Source organism: Centropristis striata, chromosome 1, assembly GCF_030273125.1.
Source record: "Centropristis striata isolate RG_2023a ecotype Rhode Island chromosome 1, C.striata_1.0, whole genome shotgun sequence".
NCBI lineage: Eukaryota > Metazoa > Chordata > Actinopteri > Perciformes > Serranidae > Centropristis > Centropristis striata.
In genome coordinates, this window is record NC_081517.1 from 26,058,004 (window position 1) to 26,076,629 (window position 18,626).

An 18,626-nucleotide genomic window follows, 5' to 3' on the forward strand; every position below is an offset into this window, starting at 1 on the left:
CATTATTGTATTTATTCACAGTTTTCAAGATATTTACACTGATTTTGACATAAAGAAGTGGACGGTGCATAAAAAGGGAAGAAAATCAGGGTATCTGAAAATGTACAACATTAACTTTACCCTACCCTGTCTAGATGAATAAAATATAAGCAATATATGTTGCAAAAAAAATATTCTAAAAGGCCATACCCAACAGTTAATGAATAGCTTGTTACCTAAAATGATTACTACAAAAAGTTGTACAAAGAAACACGGTTATTTTCCTGATGATTAATCAGATGACCATCGTATCATTTGGTGGGCTACATTTCATAAACATATTCACAGTTTTACAATATGAGGATCCATGTTTCCCCACTGATGGTGCACGATGTGGCAGGATCTGAGCTATGAATGGACTGTAGATGGCAGCAGGCAGGCGGCAGCAAACATCAAACCAAGAAGGAAAGTTCCTGGTTGCAGCAGCAGACCTCGTGAAAGCCCCACATCTGAAGGGTGATATTCCAGGTTATTCCAGCAGAACTCAATAGGACTTAGTGCAGTTGCTTTTGTACTCTGAGATTGTCTTATTGAAAAGATCCAAGCAGCAAAAATACAGCCATGATGTGCTCAGAAATAATTAATAATGGACAATGTAATAAGAAGGATCTTTAAAAACTACTGGGCACTGTCCCAGAGACCCAGAGTGTCAGGCCCACCCTCTGGTCTTCATCTTCAAAATGTCCCTCAAAGTGACACGTAACAACCAGGAAAAGACACAGAAGACTACAAAGAGACACAAAAAGACTACACAGAGACCCAAACAACCACAAAGAGACTTAAAATGTCGATTATAAGGCGTAAAACTACCACAAAGAGACATAAACAACAACAAAGAAATTCAAAGCACCTACAAAGAGACATAAACTGACCACAAAGAGACCAAAACAACAACAAAGAGACAAAAAGACTACACAGAGACCAAAAAAACACAAATAGATTCAAAATGTCGATTAAAAGGCATAAAACTACCACAAAGAGACATAAACAACTACAAAGAAATTCAAAGCACCTGCAAAGAGAAATAAACCGACCACAAAGAGACCAAAACAACCACAAAGCGGCTGCAAAGAGACACACAGAGACCCAAAATGAGGATTAAAAGGTGTAAAAAAAAAAACCAAACACAAAAAGACTACAACATAATTAAAAGCAACTACAAAGAGACACAAAACCACAGAAGGATGCATAGCAAGAAACAAAGACACACAAAGCAACAACAAACAGATAGGGCCCTTTGCATGTCTGTGCATGTATAGTTCATGTATTTATTGTCTTTTTTCCTGAAACTATTATTATCTAGAGTAGATTTGTCAATTGTGCCACAGCACAATGTCTCTTCATCATAATATTTAATGAAATATTAATTTAATAAGACAGTTAATTATATTCATAAATTCAAGTCAGACACAGGAGGAATTCTAAATATTGAGTACATGCTCACACTCCCATGATGCACTTGATGACGTACTTACTTCTACTACATGTGTCAGACTCTTTGAACATGCCCATCTTGTCGCTGGTTTTGACAGACTCCAGACTTTGTGAGCTGACATCCCCTGTAACACACATACAATGTAGCAATGCTTTGTTACACACAACAGTCCAGGCCACAGTTACTGACTTGTTATTTTTATAATTACTGTAGCTGAGTGTTAAGGCAGACCTGCTTTTCTATCATTACGTCAGATTGGCTTGAAATGCTGCAGTGTATTTTAAATGTTTTAGAAATGTAATTATAATGTAGCAAGTTTCCTTTCACTTGGTGAAGTAGGTGTGATTGCTTTGATTGCAGACAAAAATCAGTGTCTTATTTATTTTAATCCTCTCAAGCAAAGAAAGCATTATCATCTTCATCACACATTCTCAGCTGCATGCTGTCTGAAAACTCCTGTATGTCATACAGTAAAGAAGTCCTTTTCCAGATTTATTGCAATATTAAACTCTCCACCTTGTGGGAGTCTTGCGAGGGCACAAATGCCCGTCCTGTCCTATACTGTGTGAAACCTCTGTACAGACACTTCTCTGTTCCCCCAGGGACAGAGGAAGGGACAGAAAACGAGACACACAGACACTCAACTCCAGCATCAGGTTACTGAGTAATTTTTCAGGTTTTCTAAAGATTTTTCAATAGCTGTAATTGTTCATTGTCCTGATGAACACAGACTGGGCACACAGCATGCCCAGGTAGGTCCTGGAAGCCTCAAGTAGCTGAATACTTACACATGCTTTACATGCAGTCTGGTAGATTGAGATTATATCTCACACACAAAGACGTTTTTGTGAATGTAGAACCGAACACTCTGGGCCATAATGTAGGCATTATTCTGCACTTTCTTTGTTAAATCAGCTTTTAAAGGTTTTTAATTCAATGACTCCTAAAGATGCAACATTCAGCATAATTATTATTGACATAATGTTTGTTAAAATAGCCTCCAATCGCAGGAACTGCAGTTACTTTAAATGTAATTGTTGCAGCCTTGCAGGAGTGTAGGATCAAACCTGTGTGCTGCCACACTATTCAGAATATCTAGTGGTGTCTGTCGTGATTTTAAATCACATTTTAAATTGCTACAGCAGATTTTCATCAGTATATGATTTCCACAGTAGTGGAAAAATTATTTAGATCCTCTACTTAAGTAATACTACTAATACCACACTACAGAATGAATCCACTACAAGTAAACGTCCTGTATACAATACTTATTTAAGTAAAAGTATCAGCATGAAAACGTACTTAAAATATCAAAAGTAAAAGTACTCATCGTTTTCTTGATAATGATTTCGGTTATTATAAAGAGATCCATGGAAAATGGCATATCAGCTCTTAAATTAAACTCTTATCAGCTATATTTGTTGTTATCTTTATATTTGTCCAAACAAATGTACCTTTAGTTGTACCAGGCATTAAAATGAATAAATGCAATAAAGAAAACAATGGTCTAATATTTTTTTCCATCACTGTATTATTACATTATTTGTATGGATGCTCTTATGTACGCAGTGTTTTGATTTTGTAAAAATTGCTGTTGTAAAGTATCATTTAAAAACTAATGCCTAATCACTTTAAATTGATCATGTTTTTCATGTTTAACCTAAAAGTTACTAAAGCTGTCCGCTAAATGTAGTGGAGTAAAAAGTACAATATTTGCCTCTAAATGTAGTGAAGTAGAAGTATAAAGTTACATAAAATGGAAATACTCAAGTACCTCAAAATTGTACTTAACAGCAATACTTGAGTAAATGTACTTACTTACATTCCCCCACTGGATTTCCAGTATAAAAAGAAGAAGAGGAATGAATGTTTACTTCCTCAGATCACCTTATTTCCTTACAGTATTTCTGCTATTATTGTCTTGAAAGCTAATACAGTTCAGTTTTTACTGCAAATTAGACACTGTTGTGTTTATAATGGAACATAAGTTTTTCTTTCTTACCAGACACCATGAAGGCAACTTGCTGGCACTTTCCATCAGCTACATATATTGGAGAGCCCGACAGGATGGTGACTCTCGCCATGTCCAACTCCAGGACATCTGCAACCCTCCTACGGAAGTCAAATCTGGACAAAAAAGTAGTGAACCATCAATTACATGAAAATGTATTCTGTGTAATACAATACAATTCACCATATTCAGTGTACTTCCTCTAATCAAATCCAGATGTGATCAAACAGCAGTGTGTAATGAACTTCAGGGACTGTGATGATTTCTCAGTTACATTTCATAATAAGGGTTTAAAATGCATGTTTAAAGGAGCAGTGTGTAGAGTTTAGGGAGTCTGGAGTCTAAAATGCTGCATCGCCAAGTTTTTACAGTCGCCAAAAATGGACAAAGAGCATTTCACTTTTTTTTTTACATCACCTGAAGGCCACTGTAGGTTCTCATACATGACATATAGATTCCTTAGATCTTCTCGTTTCATATAATATCAGTATCTTTAGTAAACCCCTAAAATTGAGCCCGCTACACCCTCTGGAAGAAAAAAAAACTTTTTAACCTTTTTTTAAATTTATTTTATGACACCCACCTACTAAAGGCCGTCACGTTGGGAAAGGTCTGCTCTGCTGAAGGGGATTCTGGGAGGATGTCGGCACATGCCATGATGCTGTCTCCGTTCTTTAGCATTACAGACCTGTGCACCACTACAAACATAGACAAACAAAGTTTTATTGCAATCTTTAATGCTTACAACTGCTAAATACACTGGTAAAAAAAATAAAAATGAAGGTGTGGTACCTGTGTGGTCTCCAGAGAGCTGGGTGATGCTGTCAGTGTACAGCTGCCTCTGAGTCAGGCTGACGTCACCATGTCTTTCTGACACCTCTCCCACCACACAGCTCAGAGGGTTTAATAGTGAACAGCTGGAGCTCTGAAGGGGGAATAGAAAGAAGGAAGTGCACCACATGCAGCACAATTTTGACACCGTTTTGTAAGTTATCTGACATGTAATGGTCACGTTTTTATTGTCGGAAAAAGAAACTCACAAGTAGTACTCTTACTTCTTTGAAAATATTGAAGGTTTTGGCTTTGTATATAAACAGTCCTTGCAACATATTAAAAAGTCCAAATAAGGTACAACTCTGATCTACTCGTTGGAAAAAAAATATTAGATAGATAGAAGATTCAACTTTAATGTCATTGAACAGAGTAACAAGTACTAGGACAACGAAATGACCATAAATAGACAGTGTTTACTTAAATTTCTTGTTCATTTTAATGCCTGGTACAACTAAAGGTATATTTGTTTGGACAAATATAAGGATAACAACAAAAATAGCTTATAAGAGTTTAATTTAATATCTAGTTATTTTCCATGGTTTTCTTGATAATAACCAAAATCATTTTCAAGAAAACCATGGAAAATGGCTATATTCCAATTTTCCTCTATCTAGTAATGCACCAATATAACTAAGAGTAAAAATATAAGTCAGTGCGAGGAAATACACTATTTTTTAGAGTCTGAATAAAGTTACATGGTTTTGTCACATAAAAATAACTTGAAATAATTTAGAAATGTCCTTCTATTATTTTATTCTGTATTCAGAGCAAAAATCTACAAGAAAACAAATACTGAAATATCAGACAACTCTGCATAAAGAAGATCAGACAATTACAAATTCCTAAAAATATCCAGAGTAATTAAGAACAAATAGTAAACAAGCACACTGGCTTAGATTCACACAGCTGTTTTAGCAGCTTTCAATGAGAATAGCCCTTTCTGAGCAGCCAGCTGTGAGAATCAGCACAGAAGTTAAAGAAGAGACAGGCTGGTCTCACCATTGACGTCATATTGAAGGGATTGAATGTGTCTCCGACCCGGCTGCACTGGCTGGTTTCGTTGACCCGGTTGCTTGTGATGTACATGGATGCAACAGTTAGCTGCAGGGAGGAGGGGGAGCAAAATAGAAGAGTGAGTGTACATGTATTGTTTTCTGCTGTGTCTATGTGGTGTCAATTTGTCTCATTAATACAGAAAGAAACACAAACACATTACAAAACAATTTACAAGGAAATTGCTGGACAAAATAAATATCTGGGAACTTAAATGCCTGATTATTCATCCACACTGTAAAAAATTCCGTTGCTTTAACAGAAAAAAAATGGCAGCTGTGGTTACCAGAATAATTCTGCAAAAAATACAGTAAAAATGTAAACAACTTTACAGAACAACTTGTAAATTTTACTGGTATTCAGTGTACAATAAATAATAACTGAATGTTAATTTACTGGTATTAAATGCACAATAAGCAAAATCTGCATGTACATTTTTCATTAAAAAGACTGTATAAAAGCAGCATCATCCTGTTAAATTAGCAGTAAAGGACGGTGTAATCTACAACATTACATTTTATTTATTTATTTTTTAATTACTACAGTTTTATGATGTAAAATTTACAAGTTGTTCTGTAAAGATGATGACATATGTATTGTATTTTTTACGGAAATATTCTGGTAACCACAGCTGCCAGTTTTTTTTTGTAAAAACAACGGGATATTTTTACAGTGCACTCTCATTTCCCAACGCACAACCCTGAGATTACAGTGAGCTGGTTATTGTTCTGAGATAAAAAAAATAAAAAAAACGAGAAAAAAAACCCCATCAAAAGGCACTAAAAGCTTTGTTCTTGTTGAGTGCAGCTTTCTCAGAAATTAAAGTATACTTAATGAAACTCAACACCCTCTCTTGTTAAGGGCATTAAACCAACTCTGGCATTATCAACTTGTATCTGTGTGTGTGTGTGTGTGTGTGTGTGTGTGTGTATGTGTATGTGTGTGTGTCTCTTACTCCTCAGAAATTAGACACTTGCTTCTACGTGGCAGCAGTTATGAGTGCTAAATGAACGTAGACAGCACGGGATGTGAAAGTATTTCCTAAGCACTTTACATGTTATTGTCCATTTTACTATTCTTCCTGGTGCCACTCAGCTGCTCTGATGTTTCATCTGTTACATAACTTTTCCTCAAAGGGTTTACCAGGTTTTTCCATATGCACTTAAGGGGTTTTACACTGTAATATTTAAATAATGATAAGAATAGCCAATGTGTTTTTCTCCACTGTAGCTTTCGTCTCTTTCTCACAGGCCTGAGACAGCACAGTGTCTTCCCATGGTATGTTATCTTGTTTAGGCTTTGTAGCTCATACACACATTGTGTATCACAACCTTCGAACGAGACTTGAACAGCTGTTGGCCTGTCCATGTCATAGGTAACTAGCCAATAGAATTCAGTTTCGTTTAAGTCTAACTTCTGTAGAGGATTATTATTATTATATACCATTTTTTTGTAAAATTCACAGAAAAACTGTGTGGTCACTGAACGCCTCCTGCTTCATGTTGGTTAATTTTAACCAACAGTGAGTGAAATTTTTTTAACAATTCTGTATCCTTTGTGCATCATGCACAGGTGATCTCTCACAGCTCTACTACACAGGTTAAACACGGTCTGTTTTTAGTAAATGTGGTCTGTTGGTTTGTCACTAAACTCAGACACTGTAAATAAACCAGGAAACCATTGTGTTGTTAGTCGAAACAGATGCGCGCAACATCTGAACATCCCACATGTAGCTGCTTTTTCATACCGTTCATACAGAGTTCATACTGAAAATCCAAATAAATACTCATCTTTTTATAAAAACAAGCGGGTACACAGACTGTGTGTCATGTGAGTGCATTCACCTTCAACTCTATAATATATACATTTATTCCCCACATACACTCCTGCAAGGCTTCTTATTCCCAACTCACCACATACGGATGATTAGTATATTAATATTAGACCCTTTGGCATCACTTTTGAATGCACTGGGCTCATGTATCAAACTATGATGCTCCATTGTGGCTGTGGTTTCAAACATGTGGTTAACATGATAAATTCAAACAAAATTACCTGGTTATGCTTCGGAAAACTATTGTGGTTTGAATTTTAGTTTCTTTGTTTGTTTAGTAAATGAAGCTACGTATGCAAGTAAAATATCTAACATATATTAGTGAAGGTCATAGCAGTTGCTCTGTCTGATCATCTTATTTTGCTGCAGGTGGGATTAGAGTTGAAAGCCTGGTGTGTCCCACACAGACGCTAATTGACGACCTGAGAATAGTCTGATTCCACTTAGCCCTCTAAACCAGTTGTTCCCCCATGTCGGAGTGAAGATACTTACATTTTGTCTGGATTGTGTCGATGATTGAAGGGCCACCTCCATTGTGATGTCACTGCTACTCCCATCAGGAAACATCTGCTGGCGCTGCAAGAACAAACAATCACCATGTCTGATATTAGTAGAGAGTTAGAGAGACTGCATGCTGTCATACAATCTTAGTAGTTACACAAGATCTGGGCTCTTGTTTTGCTGAAATATAAAGACAGTGAAGATGGACAATAGTAGGAATTTATTCTTGTAACATGTTAAGCCATTGTTTCACTCACTCTGACTTTCAAATCTACCTGAGCAAATTTTGCAAATTTCGGTGAGTGACACTGTTTATTCCACACACTATCCTTGATAATATAGCCTCTTAGTAGATACAGCATACACTCTTATCCATAGACATAGTGCAGAGCTCAGTATGGGGCCTCTGGAGGGTGGCTGACAGAGACAGCTGTTCCTTTGGGGAGCTTCCTAGTTTAGGGGGCCTGTAGGTTTCATAGCCAGCAAATGGATGTTAAGCTAAGCTAATGATCTTACCCCTGCTACCCATGGCTCCTTGTTGCAACCCACTACAGGCATAATGAATTCACTGTCTGCCCAGCACAGCAGAAATACGTTGTCATGTTTTTGTGGCAGCTTGGCTCCTTATAAGTTAGCAAGAGAAAAACCTTGTATGAGTTCTGTGGCTTCCAGAGAAATCATTGCATTGTGATTCTTAGAACTTGCAGCCATCATGTGAAAATCTCTTAATTTAGTTTGTGCTTGATGATTTTCACTTTCACAAATTGATTACGCAGTCTTTCAAAGAATCATTTCTGTCCTTATGAATTGAGGAAACACTTTCAAAAATTAATTTCACAACATCAAAACCAGCAAGTTACAAAGAAAAATGTGTTTTACACAACCGACATTTTGCAGTATGGTTAGATTTAGCAACCTGAACTTAGGCAACAAAAATCAGGAAGCTGAGTTAAGATCATAATTATTAGTGTCAGCCAACCACAGACAAATGCAACAGCCATTGTCTCTCTAAGGGGAAAAACATCGATTTTACACATTAAATTATGTTTATGGGTCTTGGTGAGTTACTTCTTAGCCTATGTGACAAAGTTGTAAAAAGCTTGAGTCAGTGTTGGTTGGGGATGAAGACTGCAGGTTTGAAAATGGTGTGAAGTTAGAAAATATTTGGCTCATAAGACTTCTCTTTATCTCTGCATAAACTAACTGCTCGAAGCTACGTTAGCTGCTACTAGCTAACACATCTGAATTTCTGAACAAACTGCCCAGAAGTTGAGTTGCATTAACAAAATATATGTAAAATAAATTGGCGTTGAGTAGAGATGACCTTGGCTATTTTTGATTCTTACCAGTTTGACCGTCCCAGTCACTGTGCCGTTGAAAACAGCCTTGGCAATGGTCCATTGTCCATCTGCATCTCTGTCAGCTAAGATGTTGCTACACCACATTCTGTACAAAAAACACATGCATGCATGTACACACATGCACAGAAAGACACAGAAACACAAGATAAACAAAACATATCCAAATCCCATGGGGTTAAGCATTAGAATTGTTTCCTTTGCAATATATTGTTGAGTCATTCTGAATGAATAAGGAGGATCTGCGTGTTATAGTACAAAACATGAGGATGATATGACTATGTCTATGACATCCTACACCTGTAATTGCTCTCAATAGACTGGCTGTCTGTCACTGTGCCAGCGGGCCACTCTATGTGGTGAAGCTTACTTGTTTGCCCATGCTGCAAAGGCATTGGGGACAACTGAATTGTTTTGCAGCTGCTAGAATGGATGCCATTCTGTATCTGAACTATGTGTAATGTACATGAAAGGAAGTCAGTGGCTACAATAAAGAAGTTGAAGGGCTCACAACTTCTTCAGATATAAGAACCTGTGGTCATCGTGCAATATGTTCTTATAACTCCTTTACTCTTTCATTTTGACCCTCTGTTGGTTTCTTTCTCTTTGAGGTTAGCTTAGGTCTTTAGGTTGAACCACACAAACACACATAGGTCCTAAGCTATTGGACTCATTTTCTGTAACCTGTTTAACATTAAAACTTGATGGAATTAGCAAGCTATCTAGCTTACTAGTGGACAACAAGCTGGTGACTGCAATGTGTGTTTTTTGCACTGTGACAAATAGATATTAAATGTACTTATTTAGCAGCTAGCTCTACATGCCCTACTAGTCCACTGCTCGCTTGATTGTTACCTCCTCTCCTAATGTCTACTCCTAATCCTTTTCTAAGGGTTCTCACCTTGATCCGTTACTTGAGGAGTGAATCACCAGCGACCTCCCCACGATGCTGTAGGGTCCAGTTAATGGCATGTCGGGATCCATGTATACAGCTTGAGACTCGTTTAGGCCAGTCAGCTTCCCAAACTTTCCAGCAATGTCCCCAATCTCATATTGGTCCACTGTGCCAGCTCCAGGTGCGGGGCTGTTTGAATGGTTGAAGGTTAACGGGTTGAAATGGCCCATGATGTTTGCGTTGGAGCAGGGATCGGCACTGCCAGGTTTGACAGGCAGTATATGAATATGGTAACCCCCAGCCATGGAGTTCAGGTTTGTCAGGGATACATTTATAGTCGTGGGGCCTTGTGGGACAGCCTGGAAGAAGTGGACCTGTCCACCTGGAATCTGGGAGCCAAACCAGGCTCCTAAACTAGCTCTGGGGACCCGCACCTTTGTGACGTTTGCACAAGCAATCCTTGGTCCTCCTCTTTCTGCTTGATGGATGACCACAGAACGACCAATAATGGCTGACCCGGACAGCCAGGAAGTGACATCAGTGAAGAAATTCTTTGCTTCCACTCTGCCCATACTGGTGCCAAGGTTAATGGTGCTGTGTTTGTTGGAGAGGTCTCCCACCTCACAGGATAAGGGACGGGACGGGCCACAGTGGAGGGCATAGCTGCTGTCTCCTGTGCTGATGTTAAAGGGGTTCCAGTGTCCTCCTGCTGTGCTGCAGCGTCTTTCATCATCGTCCCTTTCTGAGCTGATGGGGTAGGTGTGAACATGCCAGTTGTGGTTTCTGGTTGGTGTCATTGAGGGATTTCCATATGAGAGATCCATGAAGATGGATACGTCAGACAGAGGGTTGTTCGCCAGCTGAGTGAACCAGATCTCACCAACCACAGGGCTCCGAAATATGGCTCTCCCAACGGTCACTTCACCGGGATAGCTAATGCTGGCACAAACGTACCTGGCCCCATCTGTTTGGTGAATCACAACTGAGCGACCTACGATGCTGTTCTGTCCAAACAGAGGGAGGCTGAAGTCTGTGAACATTGCGTCTGTCTCGTTTTTACCTGCAAGGGACATGTGCTTGGCACTGAGGTCACCGATCTCATACATGTCGTGGGTTGAACCTGGCACTCTCGGGTAAGCTGGGTCATTTGTGTTGACACGGAATGGATTCCAGTGGCCACCCACATTATCATTCGAACAGCGGCTTGATGAAGGCGACCTGACTGAGGGGACAGAAAACATGTGGACGTGATAAGGGCCGACTTTCATCTGTAAGTTGGTCAGGTTCACCCTCAGCTCTGTCACATCAAACGGGGAAGACTGACGGAAGCTGAAGTATCCTTTGATTCCTTTCATATTCACAACAGCGCTCACCTGTTTCTCTGCCATAACATAAATCAGAGCACACTTGTAGCTTGACCCTATGCGGAGGACGAGAAAGCGAGTGTTGCTGTCGAAGCTGCTCGGGTCCAGGCGGGATTTGTCAGGTTTTAAGGGAGTTCCAACCTTTACGACACCCAGATTGGTCAAAGCTGAGGTATCTAGGCTTCCAAGAAGTACACCACAGGTTGCAGTGGTGCTCGTAGATCCATAGAGAGTGACATTGGTTTGTGAGGCATTGACCTGACCGATGGTTACTAGGTCTGTAAGCAGCCTGGGGTTGGTCAGTCCTTGATTAAAGCGTATGTAAACGTTACCCGCGATGGGTCCGGTGAACCTGGCCTGACGAGTCATGGCTGTTTGACCCTGACTAACAACCGTGCATATTTTAGTGCCATTGCATGTCTGCAAAGTCAGCGAAAAGTCGTCCAGGTTGGAGCTTTGTTCGAAGAGGCCTGACACGTTGACGGTGGGGTTTGAGGCAGGATCAGCTGTGAAGGTGAAGACACCGGAGCCAATATTTTTTTCAGAACAGGGCTGAGCATAATGGCCATACATGACGGGAAACACGCTGAGGGAGAAGTTCAGTGGACCACAGGAACCAGCGCCAGACACGTTGACCGTGGCCATCTGGGAGGTGGAGTTAAAGTGCACCTGCCCTGTAACTCCTCCCATGTTCAGAGGCGCCATAAACTGAACACAGGATATGGAATCTGAAAAGGACGACAAATAGGAGGGGATAATAGTATTCTGGGTTAAAAACCTCCTCAACAAACAGAACTCAGGTAATATATGTCATATATGTGTTTTGTCCCTGCAAAATCCTGAATCACAAGTATTTATGCACATTGCAATATTACATTATATCATATTACATTATATCATATTACAATAACGATAGACATCTAAAACAGGTTAGGGAAAAGATTATTTTCATGGATAAAGAAAACCAAAATTAGGCATAAAACAAACCTCTTCTTGAAGTCATAATAATAATTTAAATGGGATGTACACAGAATCAAGAGCATATTGATTGTCTGCACAGGGCTCTCAACATGGCGGGGCTGAGCCGGCGGCTATTTTAACAACGCTAACAGTGTAACCTGAGGAGGAACTGAAAACTTTAACACGGTTAAATAAACTGTATATTGGACCACGATTGGTCCACTAATGTGAAAACAGCTATCATATGTCAAATTTTGCACATGCATAGTTCAAAGGTATTTATGATGTACGAATGCATCCATCATCACAACCACCTCATCTTTACTTATCACCACACAAGATAAACATCGCACTTTGTTCTGCAACAGCTTTGGATGTAAACCTTTTGCTGCTGAATCATTCAACATTTAAATTAATTTATGCTCACACAGACACCCACACAGGTATGTCTTTTTTTTAGTTCCAAATATTGTTACATAAGTTAAATACCAATACGTTGGCATATATCTTTACATTTTCAATTGGAAATAATACATTTTAACTGGCCTTCATTTAGTTCCTCCTTGTATGTAATTTCAAACAATTTTACACATTTTAGGCTAATTGACTACTTTTAACAACATTTTTTTTTATCAACAAATCCATATTAACAGCTTCCTTATTAATTAAAAAATGATAAACAGTACATGCACACATGTTAGCCAGTGCGGATAAACTGTCACAATGAGGTGTACAGCCTTTTTTCCAAAATACACTCTTTACTCCGTAAGAAATATCCATCTGTACTGTAATACCCTCACAGGTAATAGTGTATCCTCTTAAAGACATGACTCTACCTATACACTCAGTGATTAATGCTGATTATTTCAGAGATAATCGTTCTCTGCTTGCTCTGACAGGTGACTTTTATTCTAATTCCAAGTCTGACTGCCAGTGTGCGGAAGTAAACATAACGTGTGAGTGATATAACTGTTGTCGCTGACATTTCATGAGTTGAAGTGCTGTCACACGCACAATATCGTTGAACTTTCCACCTAAATCACAACAATGTAAAATCTGAGTTGGTCAGAAATGAACATGCGACTTAAGCAGTAATTACTTTAATTAAGGTGTGAACATACCAATACAACAAAGCACAGGGACTGGAAACCCATGAATAGCAAAACAAATCCAAATCCCATGGGGTTAACCTTTAGAATTTCTCCTTCACAATATTTAGTTTTTGAACCTTTTCAAGTTTTTGAAAAGGTTCGAAAGATGTTGAGATTTGAGCTTGAACTTTAGGCTTTTAAAAAAAAAAAAAAAAAGTATGTAAGATTTAAAGTTTTAATTGTTCCTGGATAACAAAGTTAAAGCCCTTTAGAAAACTTTCCAGAAGATGAAAATAATAATTAAGACACAAAAACATGTTGTGTCAGAGTGTTCGTTGCTAAAGCGAGTGCGATCATTCAACCTGTATTCTAATGGTCGATTTATTAATAGCGGCAATGTGGCACACTAACGGCTGTTTTTATAGGGCAAATGTGCATATGATGCAGGTCTACTGAACATGCTGACCTATTCATAGACGGCTGTGACAGCACTGCCTCTTAATCACAGACTGATTACACATCATCACTTGACCAAGTTATACATAAAGTTTCAAACAAACTACAATGATCAAATTTTAGTTTGTTTGTTTGTTTTAGTAAAGTTTTTTGATAGACAAATCACTATATATAGTAGTTGTTTACCCTTAAGAATATATTATAGTAATAATAAGTAGTAATATAGTGTTATAAGACACGACTGTATACAACACCATATAGTGGAAATACTGTTAAGTTTACATGCACCTTTTAGTTTCTATTCTTGGCAAATGGTATATATAGTGGCCACTTTCATTTCTTTAATGTCATTCTTCCTACATGGCATTTTAGGTGACATTCAATTGTGGAAATGCTACTTTCACAGCGACTACAGTGTTAGTCGGAAATCATCGTCATCAGCTTTACTTTGATTATCACTATTAAAATAGATTAATTATAACTTTCAAAATAGATTTACTGGACGATACAATGGATGATGGTGTAGGTGTTATTAAAGGTGTTTAATAAGTTAGAGTGTTAGAAGACACTATCACCACCATATTGTGGAAATACTGTTTAAATTAGGTTATACGCACCTTTAGTTTCTGATTATATGGCTACCATATAGTGGTTTAAAGTGTGAATGATTTATGATGTAAGTGTTATAAACCTTGTTAATAGCAGACTAAATCAACGTCAAAGCTTTGACCTACAGATATAGTATAATGCAATGAAGGACTGATAGGCTCAAAAGCCTGTTTAGATAAAAATAGATAAAACCTTATTCTTGAGTGTAGGCCTTAAGATCTATTGCAGTATAATCAAATTGAAAACAAAGACTTGCAATGACTCAAGTATAGATTTTTAGACATCTGGCTAATCTGGTTAATCAACATATCATCATATAACTTGCTGGAATACCAGCAAGTTATAACCCATGTATAAAAAGAGATTGCCTGTGCAAGATAAAATACATGCTAAATCCCTTCAATCCCAGGGAATACAAATTAGATTGAAAGAGCAGATTATCCAGAATGTGCAAACATATTGGTTGGTTGTTCTCAATTTCTCATGTTAAATCACCAAATTGAGCCCCTTATTGGGAGTAGTGGTTACTGACATCACATGCTTCTAATCTGATCATTACGGTCGTTTCAAACCTCTTCACATCGTAGTGGGAGCTGCATCCCCCAAGCCTGCATCAGTAGAACAGAGCTGCTGCTGTGCCTGTTGCACATTTGGTCTCAAAACAAGTTAAATATTATAAAGGAAGATGAATCATTGGACAGTGAATATCTCTCTGTCCTGCATTGCACATGGTTTAAGCCTTTTGCCATAAACATTACACTGCTGAATACACAAGTCATTCATTTAGTCCACGTGGCACTCTGTAAAAAAGGTGAAAATAATGGAAAAATACTCACCAAGCAAAGAAAGCAGCAGGGCAGCAGCCAGAAGGCACATGATGATGGCTAGTGTGTGGAAGACACACAGCAAAGAGAAAATTATGTGACAAAAAACTTCAGTAAAGTTGTGCAAATCTGCATAAAAAGTGTAGGTAAGAAGAAAAAAAAAAAACAGCTTAGTTATAACAAAAGAAGTTCAGTGACAGCACAGTCATGGAGTGTGTGTCTGAGTGTGTTCTCCAGGAACATGTGTGTGAAGCCCCAGTTTGTGCTTCTGTTTTTCAGCTGCAGTCTGTCTGTGCTGTGCAGCCTCTGATTGGTCAACAGGCCCGCAGTGTCTCATGCGTGGAGGCAGGGGAGGAGGAGGAATATTTGGCAGCCCTGGATGGGTGGGGAAGCGCGGCCCTGCCCTACCGACGCAAATGACAAAGGAAAGCATTTGTTAGTCACTGTGTTCTGCTCAATCAGCTCAAAATGCTAATTTAAGTGGCTGATTACAGAGTGCACATAATAACTCATAAACATATTTATTTAATTTGTATTGTGTGTATATTTATTATTTTTTATGCTTTGTGAGATAAGATTGCACATTAATACTTTGCTCTGTGTAGTATACTGTAATAGCAGGGATTAAAATGACCTACTTCTAAAACAGGACCACACTGATGGCAATAAACAGCAGCGATCTATAGTCAAAAACATTGATGTCATATAAGATAAATAATGAACAACTAGAATGGAAAAAAGATAAGTGTTACTGAGAATGCAAAACAGCAACAGGTCATGGCAAAGTGAAAGAATAAAGCTAAACCAGTTTCAGTGTAGGTGTGCAAATCAATGTTCAAGCTTGTTGAGCAAAACAATGTAATTAAACCATCCTGTGACATTTATGCTTAATGTGAATAAAGAGAGATGACATATGTATGATTTGTTTCCACAGACATAAACCGAAAATACAAACAGCTGCTTATTTCTATTTTTAATTCATATTCATTTTGCTTTTATTCACTTGTTAACTGTAAGCATGAAAGAAAGACAAATAAGCTGCCAAAAAACAAACTTGTATCCTCAAAGTTTCGAGTGTTTTCAGCTGTTGCTGAGTTGATCTGTTCTCTTTTTTCCCCTTTTACAACCTCGCTTCTGCTTCTTTCTCTTTCCTCTCACACAACACGCCTCAGCTGTCCTTGTGACAGGGTTGAGGGGAATAAAAGAAGAGAGAAAATAGTAACTTGTTCTAAGAATAGCTCCCCAGTGGCCCATCATTGTGGGCTGTTTGGGGTAGGCCACGTAGCTATTTACACATATTGGAGGACCTGTGAAGTGGGTCAGGTCCTTCATTCGGCTTGTTTAAATCACTGATTGCGGCAGGAGCTGGAATCATGACGTGATCGTGTACACACAGGTTTGCATACACACACATCCACACATGCAGACAATAGGCAGAGACAGTGAGAGAGGGCAGTATATGGAAACAGCAGAATGATGACAGTGATAAGAGACTGTTTTCTTAATGAGGGGATTCACACAGATTTAACATCTCAGAATGTACTAAATAACAGAAATATATAGAAGCCACTTTAGCACGTGCATGTAAGTAAGTGAAATGTATTTAAATAGCACTTTTCACAGATAAAATCTCTTTACAGAAGATGAAAATGCTTTACAGAAGATAAAAATAAAGAAATAAGATAGGGGAACATAAGACAATTAAAAGACAGTTAAAACACAATTAAAACACAATGAAACATAAAAAATTACAAAATAATATGTACAATGCATGGTGGTCATCCAAATGCCTGTCTAAAAAGGTAGGTCTTAGGGTGATTTAAGGTAATAAAATAGTCAAAAGAAATAGCAGACCGTAGGGGAGAGGCAGAGAGTTCCAAAGTTTGGGTGCCACATATTGAAATGATCGATCACCACGTGTTTTCAGACGGGTACGTGGAACAGACAGAAGATGTCGTGTGTTTGACCTAAGAGACCGAGCTGACAGATATGGGTGAAGTAGTTCAATAATATATAGGTGAGCCTGACCATGCAATGCTCTATATGTGAGAGTAACAATATTAAACTGAATCCTGTATGCAACAGGGAGCCAGTGAAGAGACTTCAGGACAGGGGTGATGTGGGAGCGTTTGTTTGAACCACTGAGTAATCTTGCGGAGCATAGAGCAGACATACTTACATACTTAGTACTTTTTTTGCAACTTGTTGTATGTAGGTTTAGACCAGCGCTCATTGTGACGCCTACAACTTGTGTTTTAATTGTGTTTTAATTGTCTGCAGCGCGTCTTTTAACAGGCAAAAAGAAACGGGAACAGATATCCCCTGTTCTGGCCTCTCTGCACTGGCTTCCTGTCCTTTTCAGAATTGATTTTAAGATCCTGATGTTTGTTTTTAAAATTTTAAACGGATTGGCCCCAGCAAATTTTGCTGAACTTATACATGTTCAAAGACCGACCAGAGCTCTGAGGTCTGCAAATGATTCATACCTGGATGTGCCTAAATGCTAAAAACAAAAGACGATCGATCTTTTGCAGTGGCTGTCCCTAAGCTGTGAACAGTTTACTGCTGCATATCCAGTCGTCAGAGACTTTGGACATTTTTAAATCTCTTAAAACTCATTTGTTCTCCCAGGCTTTTGAACCTGTGTGAGAAGAAAGTTGTTTCTGTGTGTTGTATTGTACATCTCATATCATATATTACTAGATGAAATTGTCTTTTTTAAATTGTATCTTTGAGTTTATTGTTATTCGTTTATGTAGCTTTTGGATTTTTTGTAGTTATTCATTTATGTAAAGCACTTTGGTCAACCTTGGTTGTGTATAAGGTGCTCTAGAAATAAATGTGACCTTAACCTTGACCTAGTAGGGAGAAAAGTGAGACTAATACAAGATTAGATAAATGCATGTATGAGCATCTCAAGTTCAGCTTTTGAAACTACAGATCTCAGTTTACTGATGTTTCTAAGATTGAAAAAGCAAGATCTGGTCAACTGTTTTATATGTTTGTCGAACAATGTAGACTGATCAAAAAACACCCCTAAGTTACAGAGGTTAGAGCGGACAGCAGAAGACAGAGAAGACAGAATTGAACAATTGTGGGGGTGACTGTGTCTGGAGCAACAACCAAAACCTCAGTTTTATTGTCATTCAGCTGAAGGAAATTTACTGCCAACCAGTTCCTAATAGCCCTGACACAGTCGAGAAGCCTAGACAACTTAAAAGCATCACTAGGTTTAAAAAAGAGGTGGAGCTGGAAAATGTGCATGACCATGCATGATTATGCATGACATCAAATCATCAGCACTCCCCCTGTGTGAAAACACAAGACCTCATCTCCTCCCGTTATCACCCCCATGCATGAAA

General features: G+C 38.4%; 1 protein-coding gene across 1 annotated transcript; it reads right to left on the reverse strand.

The window, feature by feature from the left end:
- On the reverse strand, window positions 1–15,567 carry cusr (Copper-only SOD repeat protein). The gene is made up of 10 exons (XM_059331110.1): window positions 15,277–15,567; window positions 9,967–12,052; window positions 9,054–9,153; window positions 7,699–7,782; window positions 5,319–5,420; window positions 4,278–4,410; window positions 4,069–4,183; window positions 3,477–3,601; window positions 1,515–1,598; window positions 1–488 (listed from the first exon to the last, which is right to left on the reverse strand). The coding sequence occupies exons 1-10, from the start codon at window positions 15,314–15,316 to the stop codon at window positions 388–390; spliced, it is 2,970 nt and encodes a 989-aa protein (XP_059187093.1). The 5' UTR covers window positions 15,317–15,567; the 3' UTR covers window positions 1–387.
- Between the last annotated feature and the right edge of the window lie 3,059 nt (window positions 15,568–18,626).

What these genes read in the sequence shown, in the direction of transcription:
- cusr (XM_059331110.1), bottom strand. Translation starts at nt 15,316, where the DNA reads ATGTGCCTTCTGGCTGCTGCCCTGCTGCTTTCTTTGCTTG. An exon ending in TCCTCAAGTAACGGATCAAG is followed by an intron (nt 9,154 to 9,966) that starts GTGAGAACCCTT and finishes TTTTTTGTACAG; the next exon opens with AATGTGGTGTAGCAACATCT. An exon ending in CGACACAATCCAGACAAAAT is followed by an intron (nt 5,421 to 7,698) that starts GTAAGTATCTTC and finishes TCCTCCCTGCAG; the next exon opens with CTAACTGTTGCATCCATGTA.